Raw genomic sequence first — 22,814 nt, 5'->3', positions numbered from 1 at the left:
TTATTATGACACTTATCTGTGCTAAAGGGAATTTACGCACGCAACTTTATCAGACTCAACATATGCCGGGTTTGCCATCAACAAAAGTTTACAAACGGTCTTCCAACGTGAATACTTTAATATCACCATACTCCTTGTGATCAGAACTTAATGGTGCAACACTCGCTGATGTTTTTATGTAAAATGCACTTTTTTTTGTATAACGAAATTAAGTGTGGCAAATCATTAGAATGTTAAAACTAAGATACGAAAAGCTCAAAAGTAGCGTTAGGACTGGTGATCGAGCCGTCCGAGATGGTATGCACATAAAGCCTTTTAACCAAGTTTGGTAAGGATCTTGTGACATGGTGAAGTTGTTTTGACGGGTAATGCGGCAACACCAGCGATCACAGTGATAAACAAATTTGTCCTGGATATGAATTTCATAAACATTATTACCAAGTATGGTAAGGATCATATTTAGAAATTGGTCAAGTTACAGACTACTTCTTTGGACCCAGCCCCGTGTCGAGTTGTTATTTTCGGTTGTCTTATTCCTTTTAAAAATCGGTTTGTTTTGAAAAAATAGCCCTGTCAGATATTTATACTGTCGGAATGATTGAGAAGACACATTATTGTGCATAGGCGTCGTTATCATTACATCCATGAGACATTGATTTTTTACTCTCTTCTGCACACTTTTAGGTCTCTCAAAAATTGGTGATAATATCTAGCTGCCTATGTTTCTTCACATACAGCATTATGTGTTATAATTCTCGGGTTGAAAAGAGTAAATATTACACACAAGGGGCATGACTTGCATGTAGCATGATTTGTTTTTGGTTACATACTGCTCACATTCAAAGGGGAAATAACTACTACAATAATAAACAAATTTTTGTACAAAATTGTCTCCCTTAGAATATACTTTCGGGCAAAGGGAAACAACTACTACAATAATACACAACTTCATTGTTGTCTCCCATACAAAATACATTCGGGTATAAAATGGGCAATAATACTACAATAGTACACATCTCTGTTTTAAGTTAAGAAAAACAACAACACAGCATTTCAGGAACCATACTACAGTCATGCATGTGTGGTTTGGCTGGATTAATAATCAAAACATAAGGCTATCTTAACAGTATTTCGTTTACAAGCAATTGTTTACAGATGCACGGATGACGCGCAATTGCATAAGAAGAGCTAAAATATCCTAGGTAAAACTTCCATGACTTTTTATAACAAGAATTCTTTCACATTCACATCTTTATTCTTCAACAGACAGTCTTGTATAGTGTAACAGTGGAAAGGCAAATATACAACAACACAACAATGTAAACATATATATGAGTGAGAAAAGGAAAATGGAGAACTGATGAAACAATATATTGAATATTTCAAAATGTGTCAAGCTTTTTCTGACATGACAGAGATCTTTTTCAACTATACACCAATCTGCGTTGGCACAGTGTATCCTATAACAAACTTTTAAATATCTTTGAAATTCTAACTCCGCCATCGACGTTATATTGTATCCCAATATATATGGAAAAACAAAATCAAATACCTGAATGCTTAAGAATTTGATTGTTTTTGCCTTAAAATAGTGATCTATCATACAGGCATAAACACTCATTCCATTATTAGAGAAAAGGGAGGACATCCCCAACAAAGAGTTGAAAAGCTTCTATGTGTGGGGAGGGCTTTACATGTATATATTGTATGACATAAAATTTCTTACTCAGAACTATGCCCTTTAAAATAAACTTATTCAACACATACATCCACAGGGAGATACTTCCAATAACATTACATACCACTTCTTATTGAATTAATACAATTTAGGTTAAATCAGTAAAGCTTAATCATGTTAGAAATGCTGCAGGTCAAAAATGTGTCCATGAAAGTCAGAAGATTATAAGTTTACAACGATGACGCTGACAATCATGTTACTTTTAATAAAGTTCTATTACGATAAACCCTGTTTTTTTTATAATTTTTTGAAAGTTTAACAAAACACTGTTAACATAGTAACAACCACCCCTCCCTTACAATTATTTGTAATAACGTCAGTAAATTAATTGAAAGAGTTGCACACTTTAAATTGACATATATTTCAGTATTGGAGTAATGACATTGAAGTGAGTGTGTATGCTTACATTAATCTCCAATCTGTTAAAACTTATTTCCTTTAAATAACAAAATTTCAAAATGGTAAAACTGAACACATAATTAGCACTTGTTCATAACTGATAACCTCTTCAGACACGTTTACTGCCATAAGTAAACAACAATGCCTATTTAACACAGCACTAATCGTTTTATTTCTTTAACAAGGCATTTATACAAGTCATCAGCTGAATTCAAAACTTGAAAACAGAAAAATAAGAGGATATTGACATCTGCAAAACATTCTGTCACTCGCACATGTAACCACAAACATTACAAGAAATACTCTCAATGTCTCCTTTACAGTAGCAAGCTTTAAAACTAAATTAAAGATAACTTCAATGCTCATCTGTTGATTTTCAGTCCAAAAAGGGGCATAACTTAGTAAGTATTTATGTCAGAGTTATGGGCCTTACTGTACATGTGCATATTGTCTATTCAACAATAATGCCAAGGCTATGACAAGAACATAAGTTTTTTCTCTAATTTAAAAAACAACGTGAAGGCGACCTTTAAGTTATAAAGCAAGAGTATCCCAATATAAAAAAAAAAAATCTTTAAGTAGTGTAACATATTTAATTAAAAACTTCTTTAAATATATTTATTAGTGTCAAAAATGGCAGTTAAAGAGTTTCTGTAAAAACAACAAAAAACATTGAGTTTATTTTTACTTCTACCAAAATATTAATAGATTTGAAAAACAAATTGTAAAATATTTTATGAAATGGGGCTTTAATATTTTCAATCAATCTAATACATATGTCTTTAAATCAATAATTAATGTATAATGATACGAGATGGAAAATAAATAACGAAAGATGTAATGTAAGCTTGTGATGAGCCCAGTGACCAATAAATGACTGCTGCCAGCACATGAATTAAATAACATAAAACTTTATGCAACATATGTGTGTTAAATGAGTAAAATATCAAGAAACAAGTTAATTTGGTTTATCAACACATATGTGTTTAAATAATGTAATATTTCAGTTCATTTGCTTTCATTCAAAATAAGGAAGTACATGTACCTTTTCCCTTTTTCAACTTAAACTGTATTTATTTTACAACAATTGTGAAGAAAGTTATGAGCCTATGTTTTATGTCACTCTTCTTAGTACAATGTTGAGGTCTGTGTTGAGGAGGAAACAGAGTGCCCCGAGAATACCCACTTAGCGGGCTTAGTGACCACAAACCAAAGTCTAATACGTATATCTATATCCACCGGTCTGCAAGCCTTCGATTTACTGGAAAGTTACATAATTCCTGATTGTTAATGCATTCGATTTCTTTACTTGACACTCAACTAACACATGTAAGTTAAGATTTAACAGATAATTATCATGTAGGTTGAACACGCTACTATTGGTAAATTAATGCCTTCAAATATAAGGGTGTAAACGGTACCTTTAAATGCTGCATAAAGGTATAAAGTATGTTAATTTAATGTTCGAATCATGTACAAAACGCTTATGCTTCTGATAAGTTTTTTGATCTCGACAAGATGCATTTCATCAATCAAATATTAAAACTTATTAAACATTATCACTTTTCACTTGCATGATCTCAGAAAAATCCTCTGAAGGTAAATGTCATTATGAATACATCTGTTTAAAAAATATCATAAATGTATACAGTATTTCAAAGCACTTTCATTTTTCAAATTACAAACAATGGACAACTTAATGACAAAAGCTATTCATAATTTGGTACAACCACAAAAGAGCAAGTATCAGTTAACAAGAACAGCTACATGCATGGATACACACTACAACTACATGTATACAAGTGTAATGTCAGCATATTAAAACAAATGATTTACACAGGTCCAAAATAAAACAGATCCGTAATATTGTAGTTCTCTATGTTTCCATTGGTTTTTCGTCATCATTTTCATCTGTTATATTTTCTGCTGCCTGAAGAGACTGTTGGGTGTCAAGTAAAACACGTTCCTGTGAATGATCACCCTTATTGTCTACTGTTTTGACTGAGTTATCATCTATAGGCACATCCTTCGACGATTCTGAAATACCTGAAGTGTCATGGGTAGAATCAATGTTATCTATTAGTGGGACACTAGTCTTAACACTTAGCACTTTTTCAACATGACTTGTGTCTTTCAGAGTGTCACTAACATTTTGGTGAGATTCAGTAACAATCTTTGCTGCTTTAATTTCAGGATTTGTTTGTTCCACACTGCTGTGAACTTTAACCACTTTCCCTACATTGTCACTGGGTTTCCTCTCAACTGCGATCTTGATAACTTGTGGTTCAACACCTTTTATGGCAACTTTACTATGCACAACAGCGAATTTCTTACTACCAAGTTCTTTCAGTTCACACTTCTTTGCCCTAAGAGCATCAATACTATCAACATCTTTCTCATTCTTTACCCAGGCCACAGTTTGTTTTGTTGGAGTGACATCTCCTCTAGACAAAGCGGATGAAAAACTGGTGCTGGAACCTTCCGGTACACATGTACCAACCATCATGCCAACTTTCACATCACTCTTGTTCGCCAACTTAAGTGTTCTAGCCTTGTGTTCATCCTTAACTGCCTTCCTTAATGCCTCCATTGGATTTATAACCTCAACACTTCCAGATCTTTCCACTTTCACCATTCCAACAGCTTCACTTTTGACCTGAGGAATGCCACTACCATCTCTAACCAAATTCACGTCATCTTTGGGCTCGTGTTTCAACGGAGTCTTACCGGCTTCCAGCTTTTGTTTCTTCAGAGGTGATTCTTCCTCAAGTTTAGCTTTTTGAGCCAGTTTTTCCAGCTTCTTCTCCCTAGCGAGAATTGCAGCCTCTCTTTTCTCTTTCTCTTTCCTCACTCTTTCTTCCTTCTCTCGAATTCTACTTTCTGCCATGACAACTTCCAACCTGTAATGAAATTACATGTTCTTTTAAAATGAATGCATATAAGTTATGTTTATTAACGACTAGTCACTATAATTCAAATTTCATTTAACCTACACAAGAGCTGTCATAGGACAGCCCACTTATCTATTTGCCGCTTTGTCTTAGAAATGAATACAATTATGATAAATGTGCCTGTCAAAAGCAATAAAAAAAGACAAATTAAAAAGTAAACAAGAAACTCTGCAATGCAACGAAACCAGGTTTTTATAAACAGTGACCTTGACCCTAGGGCCCCAAACAACAATCAATTTAGTCACAGTGACCTTGACCATGACTCTTGGAGCCACAAACACAATCCCATGCATGGTCTTTTTTAATACCAAGTTTGGTTGCAGTATGCCAACCCTAACTAAGTTTTTCAGTACAAACCATTTTGCTTAATTTAGGCACAGTGACCTTGACCCTAGCGGCCCAATATGCATTCCCATGAAAGGTTTTCATAAGCTCTTACTATGTTGCAAGTTTGGTCACCATATGTCAAACCTTACGAAAATTATTCAATACCATAGGTGAGTTTGATGCCGCCATTATACCGGCATTAACGGCATAAGTCATTCTAAAAATCAAGTTCGATTTGAGAAAACTTGGTTAAAAATATAAAAATGTACCTGTCAAAAGCAAGAAAAAAGGAAGTCAATCAATGGCCATAATTTGTATCTAAGGTTAATATGGAGTTATGTGAACTAATTGTGTGATGGCTGTAAACAACTGTTTGATGTATTAAGTCAGTTGAATGCAGCGTATAAAAGTAATTAGTCCCAATCTGCCCTTAAACTTTAACCCCACACAATGTGGCCTAAAACTTTAGTCATTAGTCAATCAGGGGCCATACTATGTACTATCTAGAATCAAGTGGTGTTATGTTACCTCATTGTGTGATGGTTGTCAATAATTTGGTATTTAATAATGTATATAATTAAGAATTAAGTCAACTGAATGAAGGGTAATCCCAACTTGCCCCAAATCTTTAACCTGACACAATGTGCCCTTAATCTTTAACCTAAGTCAATCAGGCCCCATAATTTGCATTTAGGATAATATGGAGTTATGTAACCTCATTGTGTGAGGGTCCTGAACAACCATGTGAAATATTAAGTGAATTGAATGAAGGGTATTGGAGTAATAAGTGGAAAAGCCAACTTGCACTAAAACTTGAACCGGACGCTGACGTCAGGGTGAGTTTTACAGTAAAGCCTACTTATTCTTCAAATAGTTGAGCCAAAATCACATATGTTTCTGCAGAAATCTTAAACAAACTCTCAGATCATACATAGAATAATTAATTCGCAAAACTCTGAAAGCTGATTAAAACAGGCTGTGAAGGCTACAGATCTTTAAATAGTTATCGGGACCATGTATACCAATGTGAATGTACGTAACATTTTTGAGAAATGTCCATTACTTTGCATTCATTCAAGACAGAATTATGGCCATGGAAATAAATGTTTATCTTTCCTTCACCCCCTACCCTCAAACAGGCAAAGCGCTAACAAGAGCCACCCACCTCTTATGCTCTTCCAACAGTTCAGGATCTCTGTCTAGCTCAGGATAATAGTTTCTCAGTCGGACATGCCAGGCCACGCTCGTCACAGCTGAAACTGTCTTAAACTGATGGACAACATTGCGGGGTATGAAGTAAATGTCATTATCGCGTAACTGAATCTTCGCATATCGGATCCCTTCTCGGTGGAGGTAGTTCAGTTTGGCGTCTTCAACCCAGGTAACACACTGAAATATCAATGAGTTAAGAATAAAACATCATGACTTTTGAATGGCAATTCAACAAAAAGGAAATATATGACATGCACAGGGGGCAGAAACAAATTATTTTCTTATATGTATATATATTTATATATAGAGAGAGAGATATAGGCTTAAATAAACAAAAACTAGAGCTGTCACAGGAGTGACGAATACCCACAAATGCCGCCTGGACACATGAATGGCAAACCATTCCTTTGAAAAGAGGCCATAACTCCAAGGTTACTGCCAAAAATTGTTCACATCTGTCAAGCCTTTCATGAGTTATCGTCCGGAAAACGTTTTTCTATTTTTAGAAACAGTGACCTTGACCTTGGCCCCACCAGTCCCAATATCGAACTTGACCTATATCTTCTGATGTTACACCTGTGTACCAAAAATTGTTCAAATCTGTCTAGCCTTTCATGAGTTATCGTCCGGAAATTGTTTTTCTATTTTTAGTAACAGTGACCTTGACCTTGGCCCCACCAGCCCCAATATCGAACTTGACCTATATATCTTCTGATGTTACACCTGTGTACCAAAAATTGTTCAAATCTGTCTAGCCTTTCATGAGTTATCGTCCGGAAACCGTTTTTCTATTTTGAGTAACAGTGACCTTGACCTTGGCCCACCAGCCCCAATATCGAACTTGACCTGTACCTTCTGATGTTACACCTGTGTACCAAAAAAATTTCAAATCTGTCTAGCCTTTCATGAGTTATCGTCTGGAAACCATGAAAACTGACAGACAGACCAACCGACAAGCTCACTCCTATATACCCCCTCAAACTTCGTTTGTGGGGGTATAATAATTTGTTTCTGTCCCCTGTGATGACATGCATAAGTGATCAGGGTTGTAAGATAAAAAAAACTTACCAATAATTTATAAATATCATGATTAATTGGTTGATGTATATTCAGGCAAGTTTTGAAACAGTGGTCTCCTGCAATATCATATTACCTTTCACTACATGTAATTAGTCTTAAAATAGAATATATCTACTCTAAAATTGGCCTATCATTATGCCTGTCTAGTTTTACAATATGATGTTAACATTCTGTCCTCAAACTATAACATCAACACAAGATGACATTTTAAAGTACTTAATTCAAAGAAAACACATGTACCCAATGGACTACATTAAAGAAATATCAGTTTCACTCTAATGACACAGTATGAATGTACCGGTAGTAAGTACATGTGTACATGTGTACAAGAAATTAGATGTTTTCCAGTTGAGGAAGGGGCATAACTCAATAATCATTAAAGTATTGTTATACTGTGGCACAATTTGTACCAAGTCTCATATAAATTTAAATATCTTGAAAGGTTTTTGAGTCATAGTCAAGGTTCATGATTTTGCATGTTTATGCTGAAAAACACACCAAGGATATGATCATATCTCTTTTTTAACCCTTAGGCTGCTGAAGGCGATTTTAAAGGCTTTGCAAACAGCTTGGAACCAGACCAGGTGCCGAGTAACTCGGCGCCTGGTCAGGTTCCAAGCTGTTTGCCACTCAGTCAATATATCCCCAAAAATTTAAGTAAATTGAAAGAAATTTAGAATAAACCAGACGACATTTTTGAGCAGACGACAATTTTCCCAGCATGCAAAGGGTTAATAATGAGCCAACATCATTGTTCCATAAACAAATCCTCAAATACCTGGGATACAGGGGGTTCATGGAGATCTAGCTGTAGTTTGTCCACCAGCTGCATGAAATCCCCGGGGTGAAAGCATATCACATCCTTCACAATACGATCCTCTACAGGTCTGAAACATGGCACAGATACATGTAGATAGCAAAAATTAATAATGGTTTAAATCTGAATTCTTAAATCCACATGTGGCATACCATTATTTCGAGATATATTCTTGCAAATATTACTTTTTACCAATTTTTCAAATAAATAAACATGTATTTAACTCTGAAAATTATCATTTAATTTTTGTCATAAAAGTTTTGAATTTCATTCTTTTATAATCTGCTAAACAGAGTTCAATTCAATATCTTTTGAGTTCAATTCAATATCTTTTGATAAAATCATTTTTTATAATTGGTGCCAACAATTGATAATTTGTAAATTCATTTATGCATGGATTGAATGTTCCTTCTTTAAGACTTATAACTAAAGCTGTCAGAGACAGCATGCTCGACTATACTGCTGATTTAAACATAAAGGATTGCAAAGTTTTAGTATTACATGGGTAATTCAATGCAAAAATTAGGTGAAATGCAATGCCTTTACCAGAATTTTTAAATCAAATAATAAAGGGGCAAAATCTTCAGATAAGAGTAATAATACTTGAGGGATAAAAGTTTCAATACAATCCATCAGTAGTTGCTGAGTTATTGACCAATATGTGCTTACATGCAAAACCTTTACCAGAATTTATGTCAACTAATAAACGGCCAAAATTTGTATTATATGCAAGACAGAGTTATCTTACTTGTTCAATTAAGAAGGTTTTGAAGGTGTTAACATGCAAAACCATAACCAGGGTGTAATGCTGACGTCGATAAAAGGGTGAGTAGAATAGCTTTCCTTATTCTTTGAATAGTCGCGAGCTCTAAAAATCAATGTCACACCAAAAATATTATTATATTATCTTACTTATCCCCACAGTTTACAGCCTTGAGCATTCCAACAGCTGCCGTGGTGTGCCTGTCAAAACCGTGCCCAACATGATCTGCATGACAGCGTGTTCGGTCCTCTACCATGGTCTCTCTGGGCTCTGAGGAGCGTGGCAAATACTGCAGGTTCTTTAACTCATTCATACCCCTGCAATGAAAAAAAAACCTTGATTATTACTTAAAATACAACCTTACATTTAAAATGGTATTACCTATTTAGAAGCACTACTACTGTCTAGCTACAAATGCATTGAGCTAGCGATTTACACAGACTCAGTTAGACGGTTGTCAGCATGAGTTGTGAAGGGTCATGGAATTGATCCCCACCAGAATGAGATGAAAACCAGGTAAACTTCAATAATCTGTTTCTAAAAATAAAAAAAACCCGTCAAAACAATGGTCTATGATTTTTTTTGCCTGCCAAATCATGAACTAGTGATAAATAATAACATTTATTACAAAAATCACCTTTTTCTCTTGAAGGGAGATTTTGGCATATCAGCTGTTGGGATGAGCTGCTCCCCTGGCCTTGTCCAGAGAATTGGTCCATCATTACTCATATTTCTTGAGGCCATCCTTACTGAAGACAATTCTCCCCACGGCATCACCAGGTCCAGGAATGGATCACTTTCACACATATCAAGAACCTCTGGGAAATAATCCCCAACCTCTTCTTGTGCTGTACCCACTAAACTCACTTGTAATAGTGGTCCACATCGAAAAGTGCCAGCTTTGTATGACTTATGAAGATGCTCTCTGTATTTCTCCATACTCATTGTCTCTATATCGCTCTTACCCAATACACCAGTTTTGATGGTCAAATTTGGATATATGTCAGCAAAGTGCTCAACAAGATCTGGCCAGTGAGCTAATGCTCCATGCACTATGCCCATACAACAGTTTGCCACACCCTCATTTGGCTCACCATACACAAAGTCAAAGTATTCTTTTGCGAACTCCTTTTTTTCTGAATCTGATAGTTTATCTACCTCTTGCTGGTAGGCATGACAGACAAGTCCTCCCCCATTGGAATATTGCTCAACATGCAACAATGATTTATGTTTGTACTTATCAAGTGACTCTGCTTCAAATTTCCAAAGTTTCTTGTCCTGAGATTTTGTTGAGATTTCATCACTAAACTTCACAGTAACTTTTTCAGAGTTGTCTACACTTGCTTGCTTTTTGGGAGTTACTTTAGAGTGTTTTGCATACAGTTTTTGTTGCTCAGTATTAGAAATACTCTGCTGCACATAAGCAATTCTTTGAAACTTTTTCTCTGAGATTTTCATAGTATCTTTCATACTATCCCGGCAGTCAGATGCAATATCATCTGCATTAACCTGAGTTTCCTTTGTATCGATTTTCTTCCTCATGTTAACTTGCACACCACAATTAACAATCCTTTTCTTACGATGATGACTTCTTGACTTTTCAGCTGAAGCTTCTGATGGTTTAGATTTACTTGGTGTGTCACTGACACTTGACTTAGAAACACCATTAGAGCTCTCTGCAGATCTCTGTTTACTTTGTGATTCTTTTGGGTCACAGTGCTGCCTATTTTCTGTTTTGGATGATGAATGACTATGTGTATTTGTTTTCGAATCCTTAGTCTTGATATCATATGCTGCTTTCTCACTATGCTTTGCTAATGGACCAACATTCTCAGATTTGCCAACCAACACTTCTTTTGTTTCTAAAGTCCTTGTTTTATTCTTATTATGGAGTTCGGTCTTTTGAGACAGTTCTGAACTGTTTTGTTCCTTATCCTTTTGATGTGTTGTACTTGACTTCTGCTCTGGTTTAGATTGATGGTCATGCCTGTGAGATCTATGCTCTGAGGAGGATTTGGAACCACTTCTATCTCGACTGTGATGTTTATGGTGCTTTGATCTATGAGAACTACGATCCTCAAACTTTGAACCTGATGAATTATCCTTATTGTCCTTTAAAGCAACTTGTGCTTGGTCTCCATTTGCTGCAATGGATCGGATGGTTTGTTCAGATGATGTTTTAGTTTCAGATGGACCTTCTTCACTTTTAACTTCATGCTTTCCATCAGTCACAACCTGAGGCTTATTACGGCCGTTAGAAAGATTTAAAGTGTCAACATCACTGTTGGAATGAATTTTACTTGATACGTCAAAGACCTTTGTCTCATTATTCACTTTCCGGCATTCGTCTATCTTTTCTGGATTTTTAGCATTCACACTTTCTGGCTCAGATTTCTTCTCTTGAACAGTTGACTCAGATTTTTTTTCTAGAAAACTTGACTCAGATTTTTTCTCTTGAAAACATGGCTCAGACTTATTCACTTCAATGCTTGACTCAGATTTTTTCTCTTGGATACTTGACTCAGATGTTTTCACTTCAATACTTGGCCCAGACCTTTTCTCCTGAATAATTGGCTCAGATTTTTTCACTTCAATACTTGGCTCTGATTTTTTCGCTTCAGTACTTGACTCAGACTTTTTCTCCTGAATAATTGGCTCAGACTTTTTCACTTCAATACTTGGATCTGATTTTTTCGCTTCAGTACTTGACTCAGACTTTTTCTCCTGAATAATTGGCTCAGATTTTTTCACTTCAATACTTGGCTGTGATTTTTTCGCTTCAATACTTGGCTGTGATTTTTTCGCTTCAATACTTGGCTCTGATTTTTTCGCTTCAGTACTTGGCTCATATGTTTTCTCATGGATATGTGAATCCTTTTGATTCTTATCCTCTTTTTTCTTTGTATTAAGGTTTGTGATGACATTTTCATCCTTCATTTTGTTTGTAATATCAGTTACCGAATTTGAATTATCAATGTTTTCCTTTGATTCATTTGCCTGAACCCTTTCGATGTTGTCTGATTTAAGATATTCAGATTTATTCTTTCTCTCTTGTTTGTTATCCTTGTGATGTGGCTCTTTGCTTTTTGGTTCCTTTGAATCTGAAGATTTCTCTTTATTTTTGTCTTTATGGGAATGTTTGTGTGTATGATGGTGGTGATGGTGTGATTTATCTGTATCCTTGTGATGATGATGGTGTCCATTTTGAGATGTCTTGTGGCGTTTTTGCAGCTCATCAGGGTTGGTTTTGTCTGGAGAAACTGCAAAATATATGAAAATAAAATGAATTATACAAAAAACACTGTTATTACATGAAAATCAAAGCTATCTACAGCTTCAACACATTGCATCTTGATCTGGTAGCACTGTGTTTGAGTGTAGGTTGTGATGAGTGACTATATAAATAATTATAAACGCTTTGTAACTTTTGGATGAACATGCTCAAATTCTTACAATAGTTTTTGGCATCATATCTTTTATAAGCTCAGTTTTATAAACCCAGAATTAAAGCAAGCAAAGATAACATTTTAACAGTGCCAGGCTTGTGCTAATTTTATCACTATATCATTGTCATGAGAATCAAATCTAATTCACTCAGATTTAATGAGTTATGATATCAATATTACATTCAAAAGTAATTTAACAGCAATGCAAGAATCACTAAAAGAAAACAACAACATTCTCTTGTTCAATTTAAAGCAAAAGAAGCATGCAACTACACTACCAACCACACATTTTTTTTGCAAAAATGGGTTTCTTCATGGGAGGGATTATGTCATCACAGTAAATCTAGGGGATATATTTTGTGGTAGCTAAATTGTTGGTACAAGTATCACTGTATTCATCTGCTGCTACCGCGTACAACTTCAGAAAACATGCACAAGGCATGCAATTATTTCAACTGGTGCTGTGGGAACAACAAGATGATTGTAAATTGTAGCATGCTTGCAGAATGACTTCCACCCAATTGCAGGGCTACCACCCACAAATGATTATTAGATTGCTGGAAAATTGAGTGTTTGTTAAAGCATCTTTAGAAGTAAGTTAATTAATACTTCAATATAGCTGCGAAGGGGCTTTCACGCCTTCGGGAAGAGTTTGCGCCAGTAGCTCAGTTCGCTTTTCACGCGTATTTGTGGGAAGAGCAGAGGTTATGGTATGTTTTTGTGTCAAAACTTATAAAACAAAATTGAATTAAGCTTTCATAAAAAAGTCATTGGGCAAAGTTGTTGTTTAAGTGTGATTTCTTATGTATGTTACTATTTAAAGGTTTTTGAAAATCCCAATTGAAGTGACTCGGGTCGAACACCCGCTTAAAGCACATGGTTCAAGGCCTTCTTGCCTCTTTCACGGGGCAATTTATAGAATGAAATGGTGTGCAATGCTTGTATCACAGCAATTAAAAAAAGTGTTGTTGGTAGGGCAAGACTTCGATATAATTTATTAAAATGTCCATGATTACTTACTGCTACCATTAACAAATGTTCCATTTTCAGTCTTAGATAATTTTAATGTTATTTTAACATGAGGAGTCCCGTCATCCTCTACAGATCCTGTAGGTGTAGTAGGCACACATTTCTGTTTATTTGGGCTCGGAGATGTAGAAGTTGCATCAGAATCCGATGAGAAACGTCTTTCACGACTTGTTTCATAGTCATCAAGATAACCAGAACTTGAGAGACGTCGATAATCATGCTGCACTCGTCTACGCTTGCCAATTTCTTGGTTTTCATTAAAATCAACAAGTGAACTACTGGGAGAAAGTTTGTGTTTCTTTGACTTCGGAGGATCCATGTGATCTGTCATGCCGACTTGTGTGTTTTGGAAACCAGGTAAGTTGTGACGTTTTTCTAGCCTTGCTTTGTCAGAGCTAGGTATGACATCTTGTCCAGTATGTGGGGAAACCTTTGCTTTATCCGGGGAATCTTGATTCAAACTCGGTTTTGTTTCTGAATCGGAGTTATCCGTTTTAAAATTTGCGGTTTGTTTTTCGTTATTTACACTTCCGTCCATTTTGCGATACAAGTACCCGGATAACAAACATAATGAAAATTCCTAGTAAGAATCTCTATCATTGGTCAAACCTTTAAATTAGGCCAAAGTTTAACCAATGACGTTTACGATGACAGAATTAACATGTTTCTATATTATTTCCTTTGTGAAACTTACGAAATATTGGCTAACTTAAACTATAAGTATAATACGATACCTAATGAGCTGTATCTACTGTATCTCTTGTTCAGTAAAAAATACATCATGTCAAAGCATTTGTCGCAAACTGATTTCTACTGGTCAAATAGGAGCGAGACCGAGGATTAGGATTAGTGGCTGGTGGAAAATGATGGGTGAAAAATGTGTAGGTAGGGCTTGACCAAAACATAGGAGCAAGCAAAATCTATGAGTACTTTAAATTACATGATAAAATAACAATACTTTCCATAGATTTTTTTCGGCAAGCAAATGTAAAATATAAAATTTTGACATTTTTACCGAAAACACATCACTGTACCGATCCATGCTGTAACTCCCATGCGGAACCTTATCCGCCGTATCCGGATGTTTTTGCTTCCAGTATTCAGCCTTTGACTGGTGCTCAGAAGTTTGAGCTATTGTCTACTTCATGGGACGAGGCACATTGTTGCTTTTTCCCCTCAAGGTATATGTTTTAAATAATTGCACGACGCTGTACCTCGATGTACAACTATTTCATATTTGTTTGCGTCGGATTTGTATACTAAGCAACTAAAGTTAGGCACCGATATATCATTCATTTATTGCCTTCTGTATCGAGTATTGTATGTATTGTTATGAATATTTTTCCCATGCTAGGGGATTGTACACAGGTATTAGTTTTTTTTAAAAAAACATGCAGTACAGTATGGTATACGATTTTGTAAATAGCAGGCAATATTGTATGATTATTAACCGCAGAGTAGCAAATACGTTTGAAACGTCGTCATAACATGGTAAAGCAAAAGCTTTGAATACTGTCAAAATTATACGATAAACAATTATTTTGAGTTTATTTTTAAAATTTTCAAAACAAATAAGGTAAGTGCAAGTACATAATAATTTTATCTTATTTACATATTCAGCGGAGGAAAACTTAGGAAGGCCCAAAGTGTCTGGTTCAGGACCCATTCATGGCTGAGGTATTCTATGAGCAAATTGCGTTTTTTTTGCGCGCCGTGCTTCCTTTTCGGTGACCAGGTGGCCCGTAGTAAAGCTTTGACTAGAGAACCTTTTACAGACTGGTGTAATTTTTCAAAGATTGTAGAAAGACATAGCAAATCTCAATGTCATATTGACCAATTAATTGCTGCGGAGAACTACTTGGCCGTGTTGAAAGGGCAGAAAAAAGACATTGAGTGCACAATATCTCAATTTAACGCCATGGTTGAAAAGAATCGCCAGATTTTAGTGTCTATTGTTGAAACAATTATTCTTTGTGGTCAGCAAAACATTGCGCTAAGGGGTCATGATGAGTCATCAAGCAATTTCCAAGCGCCGTTGCATTTCCAGACAAAATATAATAAGCTTCTCAATGATCATTTGGTAAATGGTGACCCTAGAACCCGGTACACATCGCCCAAGATTCAGAATGATCTGATAGGTATTTGTGGCCAACTTATAAGTGGCGATATCGTTGCGAGGTGTAACGACGCTGGCGTATAAAATTTGGTTTCATGGCGGATGAGGCAACGGACGCTGCCACTATGGAGCAGATGGTCCTATGTGTGCGCTTTGTAGATTCAGAGAGTGACGAGATACACGAAGAGTTCCTCGGGTTTTCCAAATGCGAGTCTACCACTGGAGAGGCATTAGCTAATGCATTCATTGAAAACCTCACTAAATTAGGTATGCAAAACTATTGAAAGTATTTCATGGTTCTGTAACACATATGTAGTCGCACAAATGATCTTTAGATAATCGTCAGATTTAGATTAATTTAACAAGTGAAAATTCCATACAGAATAAAAATATATCCTTTTTGTTCTGTATGCAATTTTCATGTGTCGTACCCTTTTTCTCTTATGTAATATCGTGTTAGGGTCTTTGATAAAAGATTAAAATAGCAGAAAAACGAATAAAACTTACCTACTGTTTAAAAAACGTTCTACAATGCTTATCATAACTCGTTTTAAGGTGTCAAAACGGATCAAATGCGTGGCCAGGGGTACGACGGTGCCAGCAATATGTCGGGCATACATCGTGGAGTGCAGGCCAGGATTCGATCCCTCATACCAGAGGCGATATACACCCATTGCAAAGCGCATTGTTTGAACCTCGTCATCATCCATGCATCCAAAGAGGTTTATTCCAGAAACCTTATGAGTACGGTGCAACAGATGGCATTCGCCTTTAATTATTCCGCAAAACGCTTACTTCAATTCCAAGAAACGCTTGCAGGAGATGATGTCAGCAGGGAAGGCATGGCGGAGCGAACGCGACTCTGATCACTTTGTGAGACTCGCTGGTCAGCACGTGCGGACGCTTTGCACACATTCCTTGTATCATACAGGTATAACACAATCTTGATTATACAGTCGAAAATTAAATCATTGCGTACATATTGTTTTATTATGTGCATATCCAAACATCATACTGGTATGGACATAATGTTTTGTTTCCTGTAGGACCGTGGTAACGACACTCGACCGACTTGCCGATGAAGGGGATAGAAGGCTGCGGTACATAAATTGTCAGTTACGAATTTCGAATTTATTGTGACCCTGGTGGCGATTGAACATCTTCTGTCAGCCCTAGTTCCACTGTCTAACATGCTACAGGCGAAGGACTGTGACTTGCTTCATGCAGCTAACGACACACGGGGCGTTATGGTTCTTCTTCAGGTAAATTTTATTTACCATTTTTAATGATAAATGTTAAATATTCAGCACACACGTGTAAGCATGTACATAATAATTCATTATAATATCTGCAGCGCCTTACGAATCCTAATTCTTTCAGGCGGAGAGAAATGACGATGAAGTCTGGATCAGCCTGTTTCAGAAAGCGGTGGACATTGCTGGTGACGTTAACGTCATACCCGCCGCTCCCAGACGTTATGGTCGTCAACAAAATCGACCGAACGCCCCAGGCAATACGTCCGAATTTTGGAAGAGAAACATGTATTTGCCTTTCGTTGACCACTTGCTGGTAGAATTAGAAAAACGCTTGATGCAGGGCCATGGTCGGTTCTGTGCCCCAAAGCTGCTTCCATTGAAGGTATCTTTTGACATACATATACATCCTTGGATTTGTTTGCTAAATCAGGTATATGATTTATTGTTAACTGAGTTATTTAATGAATAAAAAACCTATGTCGCAACATTTGTTTTTTTTTTGTAGATTCAGAATGACGGTCTTCCCCGGGAGAGTATCAATGACGTGTACCAAGCCTTCCACGCATGCATAGATGTGGATGAAACCATTTTTGTCCGCGAGTGTGAGCGGTGGCGTATGTGGTGGACGGACGCGGCGTTGGCGGTTGACCGTCCAGCTGCCCCGGCGTCTCTAGCGGAATCAATTACGCTTGCAAGCAAAGCCCTTTACCCAAGCATTCGACACTGTCTCACCCTTTTAATGGTCATGCCGGTGTCTACGGCAACAGTCGAACGGTCGTTTTCGGTAATGAGAAGGGTCAAGACATACCTAAGAAGTACGATGGGTACTGAGCGCCTGTCAGGTCTTGGTCGCATGAATGTATACAAAGACAGAGAAATCAGTGCCGAACGCTTTGTCGACAAGTTTGCTAACCAGCAAAACAGACGCCTTGCCTTTGTGTTCAAGGTTTAAATCTTAATGTCGCTTGAGAAAGACACAATAGGGAAAATGTATGAGATCAATTATGTTTAATAATATGTACTGCGTATCAGAAAAACAATATATTAACATTTAATCAATCTGTTTTGATTTTTTCTACTCAAATATGTCGTTAATATAGCCCCTGGATAATCACGAAATGCCAGTAAATCGCTTCCTTCCACAAATTTTTTTCCGGTGGGGCATGCCCCCGGACCCTCCTAGTAGGGGAGTACACTTCAAAATGACTCAGTTACGCCCCTGAGCCGGGACAAAAAATGGTTAAAAAAACATGAGCGCATCCCTTTAAATTAAGAATTGTGTATCTTGAAACTTGCGTTTCTTGCATTTACTGCAGAATAAATAAATAAATAAATAAATAAATAAATAAATAAATAAATAAATAAATAAATAAATAAATAAATAAATAGAGTGAGTGAGTGAGTGAGTGAGTGAGTGAGTGAGTGAGTGAGTGAGTGAGTGAGTGAGTGTGAGTGAGTGAGTGGGTGGGTGGGTGGGTGGGTGAGTGAGTGAGTGAGTGAGTGAGTGAGTGAGTGAGTGAGTGAGGGAGTGAGGGAGCGAGTGAGTGAATAAAATCAAATCAATCATTTGATCGATCGATCGATCGATCGATCGACCGACCGACCGACGGACGGACGGACGGACGGACGAACGAACGAACGAATAAATAAATATATGAATGAATGAATGAATGAATGAATGAATGAATGAATGAATGAATGAATGAATAAATAAATAAATAAATAAATAAATAAATAAATAAATAAATAAATAAATAAATAAATAAATAAATATCAAACATTCCAAGCGTGACATTAAGATAACACTTATACAATAAATTCTGGCAGAGACCCTAAATGTTTATTTATTTTGGAAAGAATCGACAAAAATTGACATCAATTTGAATTATTTCTATTAATTCTTTCGATTTAAAATCAACCCAAAAGATAAGATACTTTTGATCAATATGCTGTTCAAATATTCTACTGTTGACTTCCATGTATTTTTCGGTTGTCACATACGAGGTAAATAAATAAGCCAAAGTTTCGTACTCTACATCGTATATTTTACTTTAAATGTAAACGTTATCCGGTCTTTGAATGAGTGCAAATTGATTTAAATTTTACTAGTGTTAATTCTGTGCGAGATTTCCACTACAATTCAATATTTCGATTAAGCGTGACACTGAACTATACTTTAAACGCTTTCAATCTGATCCTCTAATATTACAAAACGTATTGTAGGCAGATCAGTTGATAATCGCCTATGGAATATTGTGGAACGATATTGCTGACAACGTGCTTATCAATTCTCTTTCACTCTCGAACAGCAACGAAAACGATATAAAACTCATTAAATATTAAAGCAATTATTGGATTGTTACTCAAATACAGTTGTATCGTGTAAAGATAATTATTGACGAAGAGCTACGGATGTGTGAATGATGCTACAGAGTTTACGTTTTGCAAAGTAAATTAAGAAAAGAAGTGAAGAGAAAAATGCCTTCTAAGCTTGCGATGGTAACGTGTGTTCTGTGCAAGGAGACATACAAGAAACCAAAATATCTACCTTGTCTCCATACGTTCTGCGAGCGCTGCTTGGAAGGATATATAGTCAAGATATCTGACATCTGTACGAAACTTAACAACAAGCTACCAGCATCAATATTTGACAACAAGCCTTACGTATGGACGGGAGACGGTTTTCCGTGTCCGGTTTGCCGCAAGCACGTGCAAATGAGGGTGGATCAGCTCAAGGGAAGTGTCCCACAGCAGTGGGCGGCCATGTTTCCCATGAACCAACTGACATTGAGTATTCTGGGATACGACAACATCCCCACGGATGATAATGTATGCTCGCCATGTCAGAAAATCGGCGAGCCAGAGCCAGCGGACCATTGGTGCTTAGAATGCGCTGAAGCACTGTGCAAGTCCTGTTCCGCTCATCATAGAGTGTTAAGAGCCACCGATACGCATGCTGTTGTTCAAATTGTTGAGCTAAAAAATCAGAAAGGTCCGATGCGCCATGAGGAGGTTTCTACTTGTCATCCTCATGGGGGTAAACTAATTAATTTGTATTGTGTGGACCATAACAAGGTTGCATGTGACGATTGTGCTAAAGAAGAGCATAGAGACTGTGAAAATCTCATCGACATAGAGAAAGTCGCGGGAGAAATCAAGAATTCGTCAGAAGCACATAAACTACTTGACAAATTAAAGGAATGCAACGAAGAAAGCGAGTGCATTATACTGGACAGGACAAGAACTATTGACAAATTGGAATCAACCAAAGACGTCTTTCAAAACAACATTCAGAAAGTAAGAAACGAGATCAATAAGGTCTTGGATGAGCTGGAGAAAATATTTAAAGAAGACTTTGAAACAACTCACAAGAAAGTTACACTTGATCTAGCGGACCAAATAGGCAGATGCCATTTTCTACAGAAAGCTGTAGACAGTTCCATGGGAGTTCTTAGAGCAGCAATTGAACATGGAACAGATAATGAACTGTTTGTTGTTGCTCACACGATGGAAAAGGAACTTCACAAGTATGAAGAAGTCATTGAAAAAGAGACAACTGATTTATTTGATATCGACTATGAGTTTGAAGTCAACTATGAAATAGAGCATGTTCTGCTAGCACTTGACGAAATAGGTTCAGTGAAGATCAACAGAACACCAACTACTGTGTCACCCTTTGTTAAGAAACATGCTAAGATCATTGAACGTTTTGACGCAACTTCGGCAATGGACGAACGTTGTGCGGAAGTCACAGGTGGAACATTTCTTCCGGACGACAGAATCTTGCTTGTAGACAATGCTAATGAGAAGTTAAAGCTCTTTACACCAGATGGATACCTACTTTGTGAGCTGGAGATGAGCTCATCTCCTTGGGACATTGCGTGCATCCCTGGTGGAATGGCAGCTGTTACACTACCAGAAGATAAGAAAATTCTCATGGTATCAGGGCTTAATGACTGCATTACACCGGTCGACCAATTCACAACCTCTGGCAAATGCTATGGCATTGCCTATTCCTATTATGAGAAAGATCTCGTAGTGGCATGTGACACTCCAGGTGACGGTATGGCAGTCGTGAAGGTGATATCTCTAAGCGGTGAAGAGGTTCGCAACATCTCGATTGGTGAGGACGGGAAAAGTCTTATTTCCAGACCAAGTTACGTTGCTACGAATCCGTTTAACGCTGATGTTTACGTCTCTGACGATTGCAACAACACGGTTATTGGAATAACAATGGGCGGAGACTTTCGCTTCAAGCATAGTGAGTCATATCTGCAACTTCCCGTTGGAATCGCTGCTGACAATCATGGATGCGTTTATGTCTGTGGGAATGGATCATGTGATATACATCAAATGTCATGTGACGGTCAAAGGATTCGCCTTCTCTGCGATGGATTGCCCCACCCACGAGCGATTGCATTCGATCCATACGGCGAACGTTTTCTTGTGACGAGCGATGGTTCCTACAAAAGCACTGTACAAGTTTACTCTTTGTTTTGAGCATCTCTGACAAGTGGTTGTGCCAAGTTCATATACTATTATCGCACATTGTGTTTTCTACCTTAGCGTTCAAAAATACAGTGTTATATATAGTTTTGTTTTGTATGGATGAATTTAGGGAAAGGGTTACTAAATGTTTAAGCTGTAATATAGTAGTGTGTTTGATATGGATAAGATAAAATATTTGCTACAAGTTAAATTAAAATAATAAGTAATACAATCTATCCATTTATAGGCTAGTATTGTATGGCTTTTTAACAATATCTTTTTTTCATATGACGCAATTGATTATATCATATATGAATTGGTGAGTAGATTAAAAGACCGTTGAACTGGTCAAGAGGTGATTTGTTTGAACTCATGAATGACCGATTATAAAGATAAGCAATCGAGTTCATACTACATGTACCAATATTGGGGGCAATCTCATTAACGATGGCACAGTACGATCATGTTTTCAAGATAATATTTCTGAGAAGTTATAATATATTTCTAGAAACTATGAGCTTTCATAGCCATTTTAGGCAAAGTTTATTTGATTTAGAAAGTCAAACTTCCTATTTCATTTGTGGCACTCGCTCAATTTTTATCTGAGCTTTTTGATCTTCGAATATTTTGTCGTGCACTCGTTGATAAGATGGCATCTAAAGTATATTAAATTACATTTTGATTGCTGAGTTTGCGTAGCATATGTCTATATAATGTATACAGAATTGTCAATAAAAGTTAAATCCGTGTATTTACTTTTTTGTCAAATTCTTTTGATAACAAGCATCTCTCATATCATTCCCGTAAGAAAATAATTAGCTAAATATCATAATCACCCCATGTTTAAACATTTAAAGTATCTAAAAGTTCAAATTTGTAAATTAGAAAGTAAGAATTGAATCCCAGTGGTTAATTCTTGATCTACAGGTATACGACAGGTAAGAAGTATTGACCTAGTTCTGGCCCCGTGTTACATGCGTTCAATACGTTGTACTATTAAACGCCAACTTATTCCTTCACGGTCTTTAATTTCATGTATACAATGGAGGTAAAAAACGAAACTATGTTTGATGTACTAACATTTAAGTTATTAAGCTCTTATCTTAAAGCGACTCGCTTATGTTTTCTGACCAACATTATTTTGTTTCACGGTAATGCATCTGAAAACACGAAATTATAATATCAAATGTTA

The 22,814-nt window shown here is 36.6% G+C and overlaps 2 protein-coding genes and 2 pseudogenes across 2 annotated transcripts; 3 read left to right on the top strand and 1 right to left on the bottom strand.

Annotated features, from left to right (window-relative positions):
* LOC128217121 (uncharacterized) overlaps window positions 1–3,950 on the top strand; it is a 219,034-nt pseudogene extending 215,084 nt beyond the window's left edge.
* LOC128217116 (biorientation of chromosomes in cell division protein 1-like 1) lies at window positions 1,240–14,299 on the bottom strand. The gene is made up of 6 exons (XM_052924003.1): window positions 13,754–14,299; window positions 9,925–12,547; window positions 9,437–9,604; window positions 8,486–8,594; window positions 6,581–6,804; window positions 1,240–5,037 (listed from the first exon to the last, which is right to left on the bottom strand). The coding sequence occupies exons 1-6, from the start codon at window positions 14,091–14,093 to the stop codon at window positions 4,014–4,016; spliced, it is 4,488 nt and encodes a 1,495-aa protein (XP_052779963.1). The 5' UTR covers window positions 14,094–14,299; the 3' UTR covers window positions 1,240–4,013.
* Window positions 14,300–16,012: 1,713 nt separating this feature from the next.
* On the top strand, window positions 16,013–18,086 carry LOC128216006 (zinc finger MYM-type protein 1-like; annotated as a pseudogene).
* A 1,313-nt stretch (window positions 18,087–19,399) lies between these two features.
* On the top strand, window positions 19,400–22,365 carry LOC128218306 (tripartite motif-containing protein 2-like). The gene has a single exon (XM_052925955.1). It carries the CDS (start codon window positions 19,613–19,615, stop codon window positions 21,632–21,634), a length of 2,022 nt encoding a protein of 673 aa, XP_052781915.1. The 5' UTR covers window positions 19,400–19,612; the 3' UTR covers window positions 21,635–22,365.
* The last annotated feature ends 449 nt before the right edge of the window (window positions 22,366–22,814 follow it).

Source organism: Mya arenaria, chromosome 14 (assembly GCF_026914265.1).
Source record: "Mya arenaria isolate MELC-2E11 chromosome 14, ASM2691426v1".
Taxonomy (NCBI): domain Eukaryota; kingdom Metazoa; phylum Mollusca; class Bivalvia; order Myida; family Myidae; genus Mya; species Mya arenaria.
The sequence above is the reverse complement of the archived record's forward strand: the minus strand, read 5'-3'. Positions and strand labels throughout refer to the sequence as shown.